General features: G+C 38.1%; 1 protein-coding gene across 5 annotated transcripts in view; it reads left to right on the top strand.

Annotated features, from left to right (window-relative positions):
* The window catches only part of LOC105989327 (pleckstrin homology domain-containing family G member 7), a 44,989-nt gene extending 31,179 nt beyond the window's left edge, over positions 1-13,810 (top strand). For all 5 annotated transcript variants that reach the window (XM_013021292.1, XM_013021300.1, XM_013021329.1 and 2 more), the window contains 7 exons: positions 1,540-1,714; positions 3,657-3,772; positions 4,116-4,209; positions 7,158-7,237; positions 9,109-9,262; positions 11,524-11,621; positions 13,330-13,810. In XM_013021292.1, the coding sequence (XP_012876746.1) occupies positions 1,540-1,714; positions 3,657-3,772; positions 4,116-4,209; positions 7,158-7,237; positions 9,109-9,262; positions 11,524-11,621; positions 13,330-13,437 (825 nt within the window). In that variant the 3' untranslated portion in view covers positions 13,438-13,810. The remainder of the gene's footprint in view (positions 1-1,539; positions 1,715-3,656; positions 3,773-4,115; positions 4,210-7,157; positions 7,238-9,108; positions 9,263-11,523; positions 11,622-13,329) is intronic.
* Positions 13,811-16,589: the final 2,779 nt, after the last annotated feature.

Raw genomic sequence — 16,589 nt, forward strand, 5'->3', positions numbered from 1 at the left:
ATCTCAGCTTCCTGAGTAGCTAGGATTATAGGTGTGAGCCCCTGGTTCCTGGCTGGGATTGGGATTTTTAGATGTACAAACATTATCTAGGTGTGCATTGATGAGAATAGGTTTTTCCTGCTATTCTATAATCAATTAGAATGATGCAGAGGGAGAGACTGGAACCGATACAAGGTCTTTGTATAGCTCAGGACTCTAGAGCCCTAAGATTCAATGTTTGAGATGGGTCATAGATGAGGTAGCTCAAACTTCTCAACAACCCAGTGAAATAGTTATTCTTACTATCTACCTGTGGCAGGTGAAATTTGAAGCAGTAACTCTTCCAAGTTTTCTCTGCAGGCATAGCTCAAGTGGTAAGAACACCTGCCTAGCAAGAATGAGGTCTGGAGTTTACCCCCCGTACTACCCAAGATTTACCCAAGGTTCCAGGTATATTCACTGCCCAGCTCAATGCTGCATCTCACCAAGATATTTTTGCTAGGAAAATATTTTTATTTGTGTCCCTTCTCTTGCTGTTTCATTAAACAACATGGATTGTTTTATAAAACATGTTGATCTAGACTTATCAGTGAAAGGTTCTTTTATGTCCAATCTTTCTTGATAGATATATTGATCTTCCTAATGCACCCAAAAATAAGGCCAAAAAAGGAGATTAAAGAAAAACAGCTTTACCTTCATAATTGTCGGTGTTTTTTTCTTTCCCTTCTGAGGTTTACCAGAACACTAAAAGTCTCTGATATCCCTAGCTTGAATCTTTGTCTTCATTATGCTTTGTTGGGTTGGTATTTGGACTACACCCATACTTACATTTACCCTGACTACCAGTGAGTGCTGGAAGTTAGAGCTATTCCTGTTAGCACAGTAATTTGGAGAACTGACCCAAGTTGGGTGTTTTGAAGGGATCCCTAGTTGCTATTGGAAGTCAGTTACTGGAACTCCCCAGCTACCTAGGAGAACCAGGAAGTATCACTGGAATGCTGTTGAGTCAGCCTGGAAATCAGCCAATGAAGCCACAGCTCTTCTCTCCTCCTCCCCTTCTTTCTACCTATTACCACTCTACTCACAGCCTTGTGGAGCTACACAAGAACTTGGATATCATCAAGTGCTCTTGCTACTTCACAGAAGAGAAACCCAAGGTCCAGAGAAAGGAAGACGGACTCCTGAAGCTCTGTGACCATGTCCCATGTTCTTTTTCATGACTCAATGTTGGTATGTAGGGTATAGGGAAGAGCATACTTGGAAAGATTCTTGTGTGAAGAAAAGAAGAAATACTTTGATAAAGCTACTAGTGTGGCTAGCACCATTATGCAAGGCATACTTGAGCAATGAAAAACAAGTGAAAACTTTGCACTAGTATATAAGGCTTACTAAAGGCTATGTAATATGGAATTTTCAAAAGCTAGTCTATTGCTTATAAATTGCTCCAGCAAGCTCAGAGTTGAATGCTAGCAAATCTCTAAAAACTTCGTATCTCCAGGTTTGCTCACACCTCCACAGGGGAGATGATATTCTGACACGTCTGCTTTTCCCCCTCCTCAGTGGTGTGAGCAAAATGAACAGTGCAAGCGACTTCACCTGCCTGAACTCCTGGTGGCCCCTTTGCACAGGCTGACTCGATATCCCTTATTGCTAAAGAACATCTGGAAAAGAAGTACAGACTCCACTGAGAAAATCATGATCTACTCCATCAAGGAAAAGGTGGAAAAGTCTATTCGTAAGTCCCCGAGAAATGTGATCTTAATTACAAAGCTGGGAGTTCTGTGGCTCCTGGGAACATCTGGGCTTCCATTCTAGAAGGTAATTACACTGACCTGGGGTCATGACTCAGGGAAATGAGATCCAAGTGTGAGTACATTATAAATTAAACACACAAAACAATGGGTTCCAGTCATATCCTGACACATTTAAGAGAACAGTTAACATCAAATTTGCATGGGACATAGCTCTGCCGTGAAAGGTTTCAGAAGTGAGTTCAGGCAGGAAAAGTCCTATTTCCCAGTTGATTGAAAGCACTGTTTTAAACATCCATTCTGAATTCCCACAAAGCAAATGAGAGTAAACATCCTGAGAAACCTATCTGCTGCAGAAATTGCCATTCATTCTGTTTTTAAATCACTGGAATCTAGGGCCAATATTAAAATAATGCCAGATGCAATCTTTAGAACTGAAATTTAGGATGAGATCCGAGCAAATCCTTTGAGATTATTTTTGTAGCTATATATATTTGAAATTCAAATAAGGAATCTAGGATATATGCCATAAAGCAAAATATGTTATTAAAAAGTGCTGGAAAATTAATGTGGAACTTCAAAAGGCAAACTGAGTCTTACCAAAAAAAAAACTAACATTTTGTTTTTGTTTTTGATTTTTTTTTTTTTTGTGCTGATACTAGGGATTGAACTCAAGGCTCAGGTGCTGTCCCGGAGCTATTTTTTTTTTTCTCAAGGCTAGCACTCTACCACCTCAGCCACAGCTCCATTTCCAGCCTTTTTTGGTGCTTAACTGGAAATAAAAGTCCAAAAAGCTGGGCACTGGTGGCTCATGCCTATAATCCTAGTTACTGAGGAGGCTGAGATCTGAGGATCATGGTTCAAAGCCAGACCAGGCAGGAAAATCTGTGAGACTCTTATCTCCAACAAACCACTCAGAAAACTGGGAGTGGTGCTGTGGCTCAAGTGGTAGAGTGCTTGCCTTGAGCTGAAGAGCTGAGGGACCACACATAGGCCCAGAATTCAAGCCCCATGACCAACAAAAACAACAAAAAGTCTCAGATCTTCTGGCCTGTGCTGGCTTCAAACTATGATCTTCAGATTGCAGCCTCCTGAGTAGCTGAGATTACAGACATAAGCCTGGTACACAGCTAAAAAAGAAATAATCATTCTATTTTTTTTTTTTTTTTTGCCAGTTCCAAGAATTGAACTGGTCTGGGTGCTGTCCCTGAGCTGGTTTTCCTCAAGGCCAGCACTCCACCACTGGAACCATAGCTCCACTTCCAGCTTTTTCTGTGATTTAATTGGAGATAAGAGTCTCATAGACTTTCCTGGCCGGGCTGGCTTTGAACCATGATACTCAGATCTCAGCCTCCTGAGAAGATAGAACTAGTACCTGGCTGAAATAATCATTCTTATCATGAACAGAATGTAGGCTTTTAAAATCAAAAGCCATGCTTGTCCTTATTAGTCCTATGTTTTTTCTTCCTTTGCTTAACAGCCTGTGCGGTATGGGGTATAAAAATAAATTATGCCAGGCGCCAGTGGCTCACGCCTGTAAGATCATGGCTCAAAGCCAGCTCAGGCAGGAAAGTCCATGAGACTCTTATCTCCAATTAACCACCAGAAAACTGGAAGTGGCTCTGTGGCTCAGGTGGTAGAGTGCTCGCCTTGAGCTGAAATGCTGAGACAGCGCCAGAACCAGAGTTCAAGCCCCATGACAGACAAAAAAAAAAAAAAAAGATTTACAAAAGCTTTGTATTACTTTTCTCTGCAAGAGGTTGCTTTAAAATTCATGAGTTTTCTAAGATATTTAAACAGCAAATAAGTTAAAGGAAACTGCAGGGGGAAGGCAGAATGTCTAAATGATATTGTATGTGCTGGTTAAAATTTATACTGTAATATTATGTGCATTTAAAAACATATCACATACATCTTGTCTTTCAGGGGATCTTGAAGGAAAAGTGAAGTGGCTTGACAATTTCCAAAAATTTAGACATCTACAGGAAATTATAGTGTGGCCTCCTCTCTGGGATAGAGATAAAAGATTTTTCATTCCAGAGGTACAAAAAGGATCAGTTATGTCCCTTTCTGGAAGGCTAACAATTAAGTGGACTGTCTTAATCCCCAGCTATCCACTTGAAGAACAACTCTAGTTTTATGAGCAAGGGGTAGTTTTGCCTTTGTCTATATGGCATTATTTCTATGTGGAGAGAAAGAATGACATCACTGTACTATTCTGAAGACAGTCTCTCTGAGAGGTTTTCCTACTCTTTTTCATACCCAGTGTTCATCCAGGGGCATTCCTAAATGTCCCCATTTTCTAGATGAGTTAATACCCTCAGGTCCTTGAATGTGTTCTTTTTATCAGTAATATCTCTCTTATTTTCTCCTTTGTTTTGCAAGTGTTTGAAACACATTTTTAAAGAATACATGGCAGAAAACATCTTGTCACCAACCAACAGACACCTTCTCTATGAAGGAAAATTAACTCTTGCAGGTAAATAAATGATTCTCATAAAATCCCAACATCTTTGCTCATTTATAACTTGTTCAACTGCTATTAGTTGAAGGGCCAGGAAATCATCAGGATGATGGAAGCTGTGAATAAGAGCTCCAGCTTGACCTTAGACTTCACAGTGGAACTAGCTATGTTCTATCTGAAAAGTGGGACTGCTGTATGTAGCTCATAAAATCATTGTTAAAACAAAACAACTTACATAAAGTCTGGTATACAGTAAACTCTGGGTCAGACCTAGCAATCATCACCATTATCATCATTTTACTCCTGCAGAGAGATAAACAATCAAATTTCCAAGTGTTTACTGAGAACTCATTACATAACACACATTGTACTAGGTAGGTGCCACTGAAACACAAAGTACTCTGTATACTCCATTCTCTCTGGTTGGGAGGCTCTATCCTAATTGTAAACCTAAAGTTTAAATTCAGATTAGTTTTTAGGCTGAAATGCCAGCAGTCTTTATGCAACACAAGGGTCTGGGGTGAACTTTGAGAAATAGGAAAGATGAGGTTGATGAAAGACAGGGCAGATAATGAAGGCAATAGAAGGGGCTAGGAGGTTGAAGCCACCTGGGATAATAGGCTCCAGGCAGAGTGAACAGGAGGGAAAACTCCTGCAGTTAACTGCCTGTTCTGCCTGTCACAGAGGTCTTCCCTCTTCCACCTCCTCTTTTTGTTGTAAGGAATAAATGGCCCAATAGATGTACAGCACCTAAAAGAAGAATGGACATAAGAGTACAATCTGAATGTGGCCTGGCCACAATGCATTTTGTAATCATCCCATTCATTCATTCCTACACAAAATCTTGTTGTTAACAACTGTGTATAAGGCCCAAAGGAGATGCCTGCTGATGATAGCAGAGATCCTGTGAGAAGAATACACTGGAGTCAAATTGCTTACTCTTAACGTTTATTGACTATCTGCTGTATTTCAGAGACAGCACAGGCAACTGTGAAGCAAGAAAGGCAGATAGGTCAGTGTTTTAGATAAAAGGGATCTAATGAGATATACAGAAAAGTTATGTTTACCCCTGTGTGTTTTATGTATGGAATCTGAGCTTATGGGGCATTTTATATCATGCTCAAAGTCATCATGCAGGTAAACAGCAGAGTCTTGGCTCAAGCCAGACCATACTGACCTGAGAGCCTTCTAGAAGCACAAAAACAAACAGCAGGACTCAGCCAGGAAACGTGGGCAAAAAAATAAAATCACTAAACTTCTTTATTTCTATTTTTATTTTATTGGTGATGCACATCAAACTCAAGATTTGCCTTTCCTCTACCACTGTGCTACTCATCTAGCACCAGTCACTGAGTTCATGAAAGGGATATAAGGCCTAAAAACATGTTTACTTAAGAATTACTAAGAAGCAATGTGAAAAAAATGGCAGAGAGAAAATGAAACCAGAATGACTAGGCAGGAAGTCTAGGATGAAGCAGGGGAGGTAAGAATAATCTGTGCCTGTGGTACTCAACCATTTTTAACCTTGTAGATAGCCAAACCTCCCACTTCCTTTTACTTATTTTTTGCCATCCAGCTTGTGGGAATAAAATCACAAAGGAATAACTTCTAGAATAATATAAATAAATACAAATAGGACAGACTACAAAAATGGTTGGATTTTCCTACATTTGCTTTTTAAGTAATTATCACAACCTCTTCAGAGCAAACTATCTTTTCCTCTGAAATCACTGAAATGTATACATTTCCTTTTCTACTTACTAAATAGTAAACTACAGTAACGTTGATTTCTCTCCATTGCTCCCCTCTTTAAGAAAATTAGAAACGTAGCTGGGCACTGGTGGCTCACACCTGTAATCCTAGCTACTCAGGAGGCTGAGACCTAGCCAGGCAGGAAAGTCTGTGAGACTCTTATCTCCAATTAACCACCAGAAAACCAGAAGTGGCACTGTGGCTCAAGTGGTAGAGTGCTTGCCTTGAGCTGAAGAGCTCAGGGACAGCGCCCAGGCCCAGAGTTCAAGCCCCACAACTGCCAACAACAACAAAAGAAAGAAAGAAAAAGAAAAGTAGGAAAGTCTATTTGCCTTACATAACTATTAAAAGTGACACAAGAAAATTTGTAAACACAATGCTTCATGCAAAACATCTAAACATTTATGGAAACAATATGAAACATAAGAAATAACTATTTTAATGGCTTTTAGTCAATTAGCACTGCCCAAATGTCATCAGATGAGTATTCCAAACACAGACATTCTCTCATAGACAGAAGACTGGATATCTCTAAGATGCTGGCCAATTGGTCCTGGTGGTTCTTACTGAGATTTGTCACCCTGGCTTGCAGGTGACTTTCTAGTGTCCTAAAAAGGAAGAAAAAGGGATCACTGACAACTCCTCGCCCTAATCCTATTATATCAACACTAATCCTATTATATCAACAATTTCCTTACTTACAATATACTTATTTGAACTATAATTAATTGCCACAATTTCTTCTTTCATCCAAATACAGGCACATGTGGGTTAGAAGTTAAACATAGGAACAGGGGAGGACATAGTTCAGTGCATAAAAATGACAAAATGACTTTTTTAAATATGCATTGTTTTCAAAGGCCATCAACAGGGATGAGTGAAGGGGCCAAAATTCTGCAGGTTTAATTCACTGATGGATTTGCCTTTGGCTTAGTTGAAACCATTACAAATACTACTCAAGTTACCTTCAATCCACCCAGGAATATAGCACAAATACATTATCTTTTAAATTGAAAGATGGGCCTGTGATCAAGTTTGTGCTTTGGGAAAAAATCAACTCTACATCTACAACAGGCAGCCCTTCTGACCCATCTTCCTGAAACTCCCTGAGCCACAAAACCATTCTGTTTTGTAAGGGATTCTTTGTTTATTTTTTTAAAGACTACTTATCATTTCCAGTCTACATTTTTATTTTGTCTATCTTTCCTCAGAAAGTACAAGATTCCTAGATGTTTATCTGTTTCTCTTTGATGATTTCCTCCTGGTTACAAAAACTAAGCGTAACAAAAAGGTAAAATGCTATTTCTAATGTTTCTAAATGAGTTTAAGCATATTTTTTCCTGTCAAAACTCTAGTGTTCTTCTACACCCAATTGAATCTCACAATCTCACACTCTACAAAAAGAGAATAAACAAATCATAATTCTCAAGTATGCCAAAGTAATTGTATGATTTTACCCCTGAAGCTGTTGGGTGTGCTGGTCCACAAAAAGCTTTCTGTCAAATTTCCAATTTCACAGTCTGCTCCCTGAATGGTGGATGACAGTAGTATCAAGAAGGGTAACTCCTCTAAGGTTCACAGATACCTATGCTCAGAGGTAGAACTACAATGTATATTAAAAGCATCAGATATCTGGTATTGTTTCTTCTACTCATTCCTTCACCAAAGGTCTAGTCTTACACAGATAATATCGTAAGTCTAGGTATCTCATGTCTTTTAATAAACTATGCCTCGAGAGAACTTGTTGCTTAGTTGAGCTAAATAATTTAAGAATCTTTGAGCAATAAAATAGATCCTCATTAATCAAACTATACATAGCTAGGTGATTGAGAAGGAAGTAGGTGTTGGAAAATACTGGAAAGTCATTATTTCAGAATTTTTATGACCTCCTATTTTAAGATATTTAGACTAACATGTCTCTAGAAGCCAACTTCAGAAAATTTTTATTCCTTCAGAAACCTTGATGCCTGTATAGACTATTTTCATTTTAGAGTTGCACAAATCATAGCACAGGATTTATCATCTTGTAAGGTAACTTCTGGCTTCATGTTTCATAATTTGACTTCAAAATAAGGAATATTATGTGTTTACATTTCCCTTTGCTGCTGTGTTCAATGCACAGCACACAAATGCCATCTTTTAGACCCTTTTAAAAAAATCATTGTCTCATTTACAGATTCTAGAACATAGAATCTACTTGCAGTTTTACATTAGAACCCACACATGGAGTTGATCAATATGAGGCTCCCTTTATCATTCTCCTTTTTTTTTGTCGGTCATGGGGCTTGAACTCTGGGGCCAGGGCACTGTCCTCAGCTCTTCAGCTCAAGGCTAGCCCTCTACCACTTGAGCCAAAGCACCACTTCCAGCTTTTTCTGCCTATGTAGTGCTGAGGAATAGAACACAGGGCCTCATGCATGCAAGGCAAGCACTCTACCACTGAGCCACCATCCCAGCCCTCGTTCTCTAAATTTAATACTAGGTATTAAAATATTGAGAATGAAAATCTTCCCAGTGATATGATTAAAAGAGTTACCATAGTTGGACACTGGTGGCTCATGTCTGTTGTCTTAGCTACAAGGATGGCTAAAACCATGAGGATAGTGTACAGAGTATATACATGGGATATTTTCTCATCCTATAACTAAGTACAGTGACACACACATGCCATGCTAGTTATGTGGGAGGCTGAGATTGGAAGATCCCAATTACAGACCAGTTCAGACAAAAAAGTCTGTGAGACTTCATCTCAACAGGAAGAATTTGTGTATCACTGTTGTCCCAGATATCACAAGAAGCTTAAAATAGGTGGTTCAAGTGTTGTCCCAGACAGCCAAAAAAAAAAAAAAGGGTTGGACGTATAGCTCAGTGGTAGAGTATCTGCCCAATAAACCCAAGGACTTGAATTCAAACGCAGCACAACTAAAAAAGTAAAAGAATAATTTAACCCAATTATAGATGCCAATCATTATGTATTTAGGTAATTAAACATGGAGATCAGAAGCACCTTACTTTAAATCACCATGCTTTGAGAACAATTATTTTTGAGATCTAGAAAGCACAGTAAGCCTGATGTCAGCAGGCTTACTTCTAAGAATGTTTGCTTAAGAATGAATCAATATTTGCTTCTTATCCCTTATACTGTTTCCTCTTTAATTTCAGAAACCTGGGGGCACAGACTTTGGTTTGATATGCCCTTCACTTACTCCAGAGCTGCAAACTGTTATAAAAGAGGGTGGTTCATGCATGGTACTCGATCAGCCCATTCCACTAGATAGACTAGTGGTCAAGGGCATTGATCCACTTCATGTATCAGGTATGTGCCTCTCCCATCATTCAGCTCCTCTGTTTGTCATCACAGTTTTATGTTGGCATTTTTGGTAACAGGACATGAACCATAAGTCTTCATAAAAGACAAGACTGTATTCCTATGTGGTGTATAGAAGTCATTAAGAGTCTAGCTTCCTGAATTGAGGAAGACTCTTCACTCCCAGCAGGAAAGATGAAGCAGCCTAGATAATGGGCCAGTTTAGTTCCAGCCTAATCAGCTGTAAGAGCTATACTTTTGGTAAAATCTGCTATTACTGAATTACTGAATTACTTTGAGTTTTTTCTCCTCAGCTCCTTCTCTAAATGCAATGCACACATAGCTTTCCAAAACACTATACTTTTATCACTTCTAATTTGTAATTTACATGTGTGTTTTTTTAAGTGTCTTTATTGTTCCTCTGATCTGAATTTTGACAGTTCAAATATAAAGTATGAGGCAGAGGAGCTATAGAGTGAACAAGAGTAAAAGGGGACAAAGAAAGACTGGGTATGGGAGGCACAAAAACATCCTTTTAAACTATGCACTTCTAGTTCCTAGTTCCTCATTTGCAAGTGGGAACTAGTGGACTTACGGAAATTCATAGCATAGGGCCAGTACACAGAAAAATGTATAAAAACAATGTTATTATAGTAGAAAATCAGGGGTGGGGGGGGAAGAGCTTTTCCCAGCCATTCTTACTGTATTATGACTATTCTCTTCCTTGCTGTACTTTGCAGGCCCATCCATAACAAGGCCTTATACCTATATTATAATCCAAATGATGCATTCTGACTGGAATTTCAGTTTTAAATTTTTGAGGATAATACATTCCAAATAGTAACCAAGAACAACAACAGGATCTCTGAAGCCTCGTTTACTGTAGGAAATGTATAAGGAGGGAAAAAATCAGGGAGTAAAAGAAACATAGTAAAATTATTTTTCCAGAAAGTCATTTAAGTAGGTTTCATCCTAGACAAACAAGACAGGATTTTATGACCCAACTCTAGCAGACTTTGCTGTAATAGAATTTAGGGCAAGTAAGGTTTAGATGAGTGAGAGTAATCTATGATACTTGAACCATTCATACAATTAGGCAAACAAAAGTCTTGCATTCACTTGACATGATGCAAACCTGGTGAATCAAATTCACAAATTTCACCAATAACAATGACAGTGAAGTAGGAGAAATAATCCTTTGCTGCCTTAGGCAAGAGGCCTAAAGGTTTTGCTACAACCAGGAGACAGCCCTGATTTGTTTCTAAACATTAGCAAACATAGAAAGCCACAGAATTTTGTTCCCTGTGTTTGACTAATAATTCAAGGAACAGGCTTCCATTTACAGATCTCTGTTTTTTGTTTTTTTAAAGAAGCAATCAGGGCTGGGAAGATGGCTCAGTGGTAGAGCGCTTGCCTTGCATGCATGAGGCCCTGGATTCGATTCCTCAAGCAACACATAAGCAAAAAGAAAAAAGCCAGAAGTGGCGCTGCGGCTCAAGTGGTAGAGTGCTAGACTTGAGCTGAAGAGCTGAGGGACAGCGCCCAGGCCCAGAATTCAGGCCCCACGACTTGACACACACCCCCCCCGCCAAAAAAAAAGAAGGAATCTGCTCTTCTAGTATATTCTGCCATTTCTTTGAGACCAGACAGAAAATAACCAAACAGATTATTTCTTTGGTAGACCAAAAAACTATGCATTTCTTTTTGTTTTGCTTTGTTTCACACTCAATAGATGTTATTTGAATCCATTTTTTTTAAACTTTTCTTGGACTGCTGTGAAGATTTCAGGTGATTTTATACTTTAACCACATCTTAAATTTATTATAACACTTGTGATATAACTGCTATTTAAATATAATAGCAAACAATTAGAAAGAGGTGATTACCAATAGCAAATAATTTTATCATTTTTCTACATTTTCATTATCTACATTTTAACAGACATACACAGAACCCACTCTGTATGGATTCTCATTGTGTGAGAAGCCTACTATTCCCAACCTAAGCTTCAGGTGCATTTTTCTCCCTCCGCTGACATCATTAGCTAAGGAAGACAGGCTTTTCACACTAAATGAGCTGTTTCAACACAGTACTGGAATCTTAGCCTTTGAATCTGAACTTTTTCTTGGTATCTACATAAAACTCTTACCTTCATTAAAACAAAAAGAAAAATAAAATGAAAGACAAACCCTAGGTTTTTATTCTAGAAAAATGTTTGGATTTCATATAAAGTGATCTGACTTTTTGTCTCTGTAATATTGTTTTTCTAGTCTTTGGCCTGAGACATGCTTTTCTTATACAACATGAAAACAGATATCAACAGTGTATAGCAGCATTCTTATTACAAGCCCAAACGGAACATATCAAAGTATGTATCTTAATTTTGTAGGTATTTAGTTCTTCAGAGATTCCCTAGGCTCCTAAGAGATTCCAACCCTCCTAAGTAGTTGCCAACTACAAAGTTTTGCATACTTTCTAAGCAGCTTCTTAAAGAGGAGAGGAAGGGAGAGAGACATCTAGCCCATTTCCTGCTACAAAGCTGGTTATTGAAAACTTCCTTAAACTTGCTGACTTTACACAGCCGCTCATTTGTTTCCTGCTTCAGAAAGTCAAGTGCTACCTCTCTGCAGTTTCTATAGGAAAAAAGGAGAAACTGCTTTGGATTTCATAATTAACTTTAAGGTGCCACAATTTCCAGAATGTTAACAGCTTCAAGAAAAGTGCAATGCAATAATGAGCCAGGTTAAATCGGCTCTTCAGTCTTTGAAAAGATGTCATTATTTTTACAATTATGGAGAAAAGCAGCTGCCTAACCCTGTTTCTCTATCTCAGAAGTTTCTATTTTTGTCTTTCCTCTGGTAGTCTTCAATCATAGCAACAATATAGCTAGACAAAAAAGGCAATTATTAATTGCATTATCAGCAATACTGCATTATTGTTCTTGTTTTTACTTTGTTTTGAGATAGGGTCTTTCTATGTATTGTAGGCCAGTCTTGAACTTGCTATCTTTCTGTCTCAGGGTCCTAAGGGGTAGGATTATAAGCATGTGTTACCAAACCCTCCTGTATTATTCTTTTGTTTTGTTTTGTTTTTTTGGTCCGGTCGTGGGGCCTGAACTCTGGGCCTGGGCGCTGTCCCTCAGCTCTTCAGCCCAAGGCTAGCGCTCCACCACTTGAGCCACAGCGCCACTTCTGGCTTTTTTCTTTTTGCTTATGTGGTGCTGAGGAATCGAACCCAGGACCTCATGCATGCAAGGCAAGCACTCTGCCACTGAACCACCTTCCCAGCCCCTCCTGTATTATTCTTTTTTTTTTTAATGATTTTATTACAGTAATCATTTTTTTTGTTTATGTGGCACTAAGGAATCGAACCCAGGGCCTCATGTGTGCTAGACAAGCACTCTGCCACTGAGCTACCTTCCCAGCCCCCTCCTGTATTATTCTTAACAACTCAGTTTCTGAGTCACCTCCCTCAGTGTGCTTTTCAAATTACATCACTGACTAAAAATTTTGTTTCTTACTATGAACTCAAAAATTCAACTTCCAAATTATTTAATTCTAAATTAGAAAAATGAGTTGTGAGAATATAGTTTGAAAGTGGATTTTTATAGTGAATCTTTAATTATATTTTTATCTTTAAGTAGTTGTACAAGTTACCATTCAATAAATCAGTTTATGAATACAATGCATTTTGACCAACAGCATTCTCCCCATCCTTCCTAACCCAATCCCTCCCCTCAATTTTCTTAATTTCATAGGATATTCATTGAATATTATGACCGAATTCAAATTTTTTGAGCTCTCATTAGGAAACTACTGAGGACCTTGATTGACTAGGACTGTTTAACCAACTTGTGCAGCATATTCATTTAATCCATTTGCATTTCTCTGGATGATTGGGGTATTTATATTCGTTATAAGAAAAAGGAAAACATATGCAAATTTTTTGTTAGTCTCCAATTTAATAACCAAGTCAATAAAGTATCATGGAAAATAGTAACCCAAATATGTAAAAAAAAAATCAATTCAAAATTCTAATTTGCATTTATGTACGGATTTTTCTTCTTTTTTCAACAGAAAACATGGATAACACAAATAACAACAGCCATCTCTGGCTTCACCAAGAGTCAGAAAACCAAGAAAAAATCTTTATTCACATTATCTGCAGAATCCTCTGAAATTTAGGCAGCTAAACTAAGTGGTATGATTTTTTAGAGGTTAGGACTTAAGGTATTCTTTCACATGAACTTTCCTAACACTTACCTTGTGATGAACTGGAAGGAAATATGCATTTGGAAGGTATTCTAGGATTTGAGAATTTCAGCCAGAAAATCCAAATTTGAACTCTGGGGAGCTTGTTGTTAAATACATATTGATATCCAGACTATCCTCAATGTTTCAGTTGGATCTGTAAAAGACACAAGAATAATGGTGCTAATATAACTTATAAAGGATGAATGATGAGATAAATGGAGCATCAGAAAGAAGACAATGCCCACTGTGTTTGTCCAATATAAATTCTAACATCTTACTCAATATATCTATAAAATAATTAAAACAATTTTCTTACTGCTTATAAATCAATCTGACTGCTTTACAGTCCTACCTCAAACACAATGATAATTTTGATGTACGTTTGACTGCCCTTTTAATATGTTAAACAATAAGTAAGGTCTATATTCTAATAGATTTTAAGTTCTTATTCTCCAGCAATGTTTTTATATGCAATATAGTTGTAATATTCTAACTTCAAAGTAGAAAACCTCAAAGACTAAATTACATGAAGAAAGAAAAGCTAATATTTGTTCCTTATTTGCTGCTTAACACTTTTACATGGGAGATTAAAGAAATTGAGTATTTTTTGTATAGTACTGGGTTTTGAACTCAGGGTCTTGTGCTTGCTAGGCAATCATTCAACAGCTTGAGCTATGCCCCATAGCCCTTAACTTCATTTTTCAAATGATCATATTTATAAAAATATGCATATTGGGTTTGAGGGGTGTGAGTGTGTATATGTGTGTGGGTGCAGAGCTCACTTAACATGGTAAACTTATTATTTACTTAATGTGGTAAATGTGTGTGTGTGTGTGAGAGAGAGAGAGAGAGAGAGAGAGAGAAAGAAAGAGAATCAGGGATTGAACCCAGGAACAAGTATTCTATTGCTGATCTATACCCTCAGTGATACTATTTACTATTAATAGCACATAAAGAATCATTAAGACATATCAAATAGGAGCCCATAAACTTCAATTTCAGTATGGTGCCTTTTGTAATTCTCAAAGGACAAGAAACAAACTTATCAAATCTGGCTGTAAACCAAATTTGCAAGAACCATTGGCTGTTGTTGTTGTTTCATTAATAAACAGGGTAAGTAGAGATGATACATTTGAGTTGGGTGGATGTAATTCTTTGAGAAGTTCATAAATATCACCAACAAGCACACTGAAATACTGAAAGGCTGTTGTGCAAGGGCCAGGTGCTATTAGGAAAGTCAGGTCTCTTTAAAGTCAGGTCAGACATTTACTATAAGCAAGAAAATTCAAGGAAAATCTGGGAAGCAATAACTATTTTTAAGAGAAGAGGGAAAAAGGCAGAGGAGAACAGTCTTCAAGAAGTTCTTAGGGATGGTATCTACATGTGATTGAAGGAAAATATGTCCAAGAGAAGGCAAGAGATTTGTGTAAGGTAAGATTTATGAAGAAATAACTGGCAAAAATAATTACTTTTATGAAAAATAATCATATTTTAAGGATTTTTATCTATAAAGTAGAAAGAAAATGGAATTAGGGCTAGATGATACACACATACATACACACATACACACAATATATATCATAGAGATACATGACACATACACATTCTCTCTCTATAGAGAACTTTTCTTTGAAGTTCATTAAAAGGAAAGACTAAATTAACATAAAAGATATAAAATAGTTCAAGAACATGCCACATATAAAATCTTGAATTCTGTCTCACAAAATAACACCTGATATAATACTACATGCATGAGGATGTACACACATTAAACTCTTTAGAGAGAAGTACTTTAGAATAAAATGCGGGTTGGGGGGAAGTCTGGTAAGCAGCCAGGCACTGGTGGCTCACGCCTGTAATCCTAGCTACTTAGGAGACTAAGATGTGAGGATCGTGGTTCAAAGCCAGCACAGGCAGGAAAGTCTAAGATGTGAGGATCGTGGTTCAAAGCCAGCACAGGCAGGAAAGTCCATGAGACTCTGATCTCCAATAAACCACCAGAAACCCAGAAGCAGCACTGGAATGCTAACACACACACACACACACGCGCGCGCGCGCGCGCGCGCGCCGCGCCGTGCACACTGCAAAATCAATGGCATATTGAGCCTTCAAAAAAAGTACTGTTAAGCAAGGTGCAGTGGTAGATGCCTCTAATTCTAGCTAGTAGGGAGGTGGAAGTAGGAAGATGGCAGTGTAAGGCCAGCCCTTGGCAAAAAAGTCAAGAGATGGGCTGGGAAGGTGGCTCAGTGGTAGAGTGCTTGCCTTGCATGCATGAGGCCCTGGGTTCCATTCCTCAGCACCACATAAGCAAAAAAGAAAAAAGCCAGAAGTGGCGCTGTGGCACAAGTGGTTGAGTGCTAGCCTTGAGTTGAAGAGCTGAGGGACAGCGCCCAGGCCCAGAGTGTAAGCCCCACAACCGGACCCAAAAATAAATAAATAAATAAGGTCAAGAGATCCTATCTGAAAAATAAACTAAACAACAAAACTGGTGGCAAAGCTTAAGGGCTTGCCATTAAAGCTCTGAGTTAAAATCTTCCCCCTCCCAATGTATCTTTATATGGTGGCACACATGCATGTAACCGTAGCACTTGCAAGGGAAGGACAGAGGATCAATAGTTCAAGGCTGCCTGAGACACCTAGCAAGTTCCAGGCAGCCTGGAATATTTAAAAAGGCTGTGTCTCAAAGATAGCAACAAAAAAGTATCTTTAAATCGTCATCTGGGATTAATTTTGTATTTTGTCATTTTTAGTTTTGTTAATTCCCCCACAATATTTAGTGAAAAGGAGCTGTCCTGAGCAAATTGTTACAAATAATTTCTCTTTAACGAGTCCTGATGGGGAATATGCCAGTGATCTCAGTACTTTGGAATCTGAGTCAGGAAGATCACAAGTTTAAGGCCAATTTGAGCCACAGAGCAAAGCCCTAAAAAACAATTTCTTTTTTTAGATCAGGAAGTTAATTGCTATCTTAACAATTAAAACACAACCACTCTCTAAATCTAGGTGCAAAGTCTAATATTCTGTAAATTAATTAGTACAAAATAGTTAATATTTTCTCTTCTCCTCACCCCTTCCCCCGCACC

Source organism: Dipodomys ordii, unplaced genomic scaffold (genome assembly GCF_000151885.1).
Source record: "Dipodomys ordii isolate 6190 unplaced genomic scaffold, Dord_2.0 Scaffold3, whole genome shotgun sequence".
NCBI classification, from domain to species: Eukaryota; Metazoa; Chordata; class Mammalia; order Rodentia; family Heteromyidae; genus Dipodomys; species Dipodomys ordii.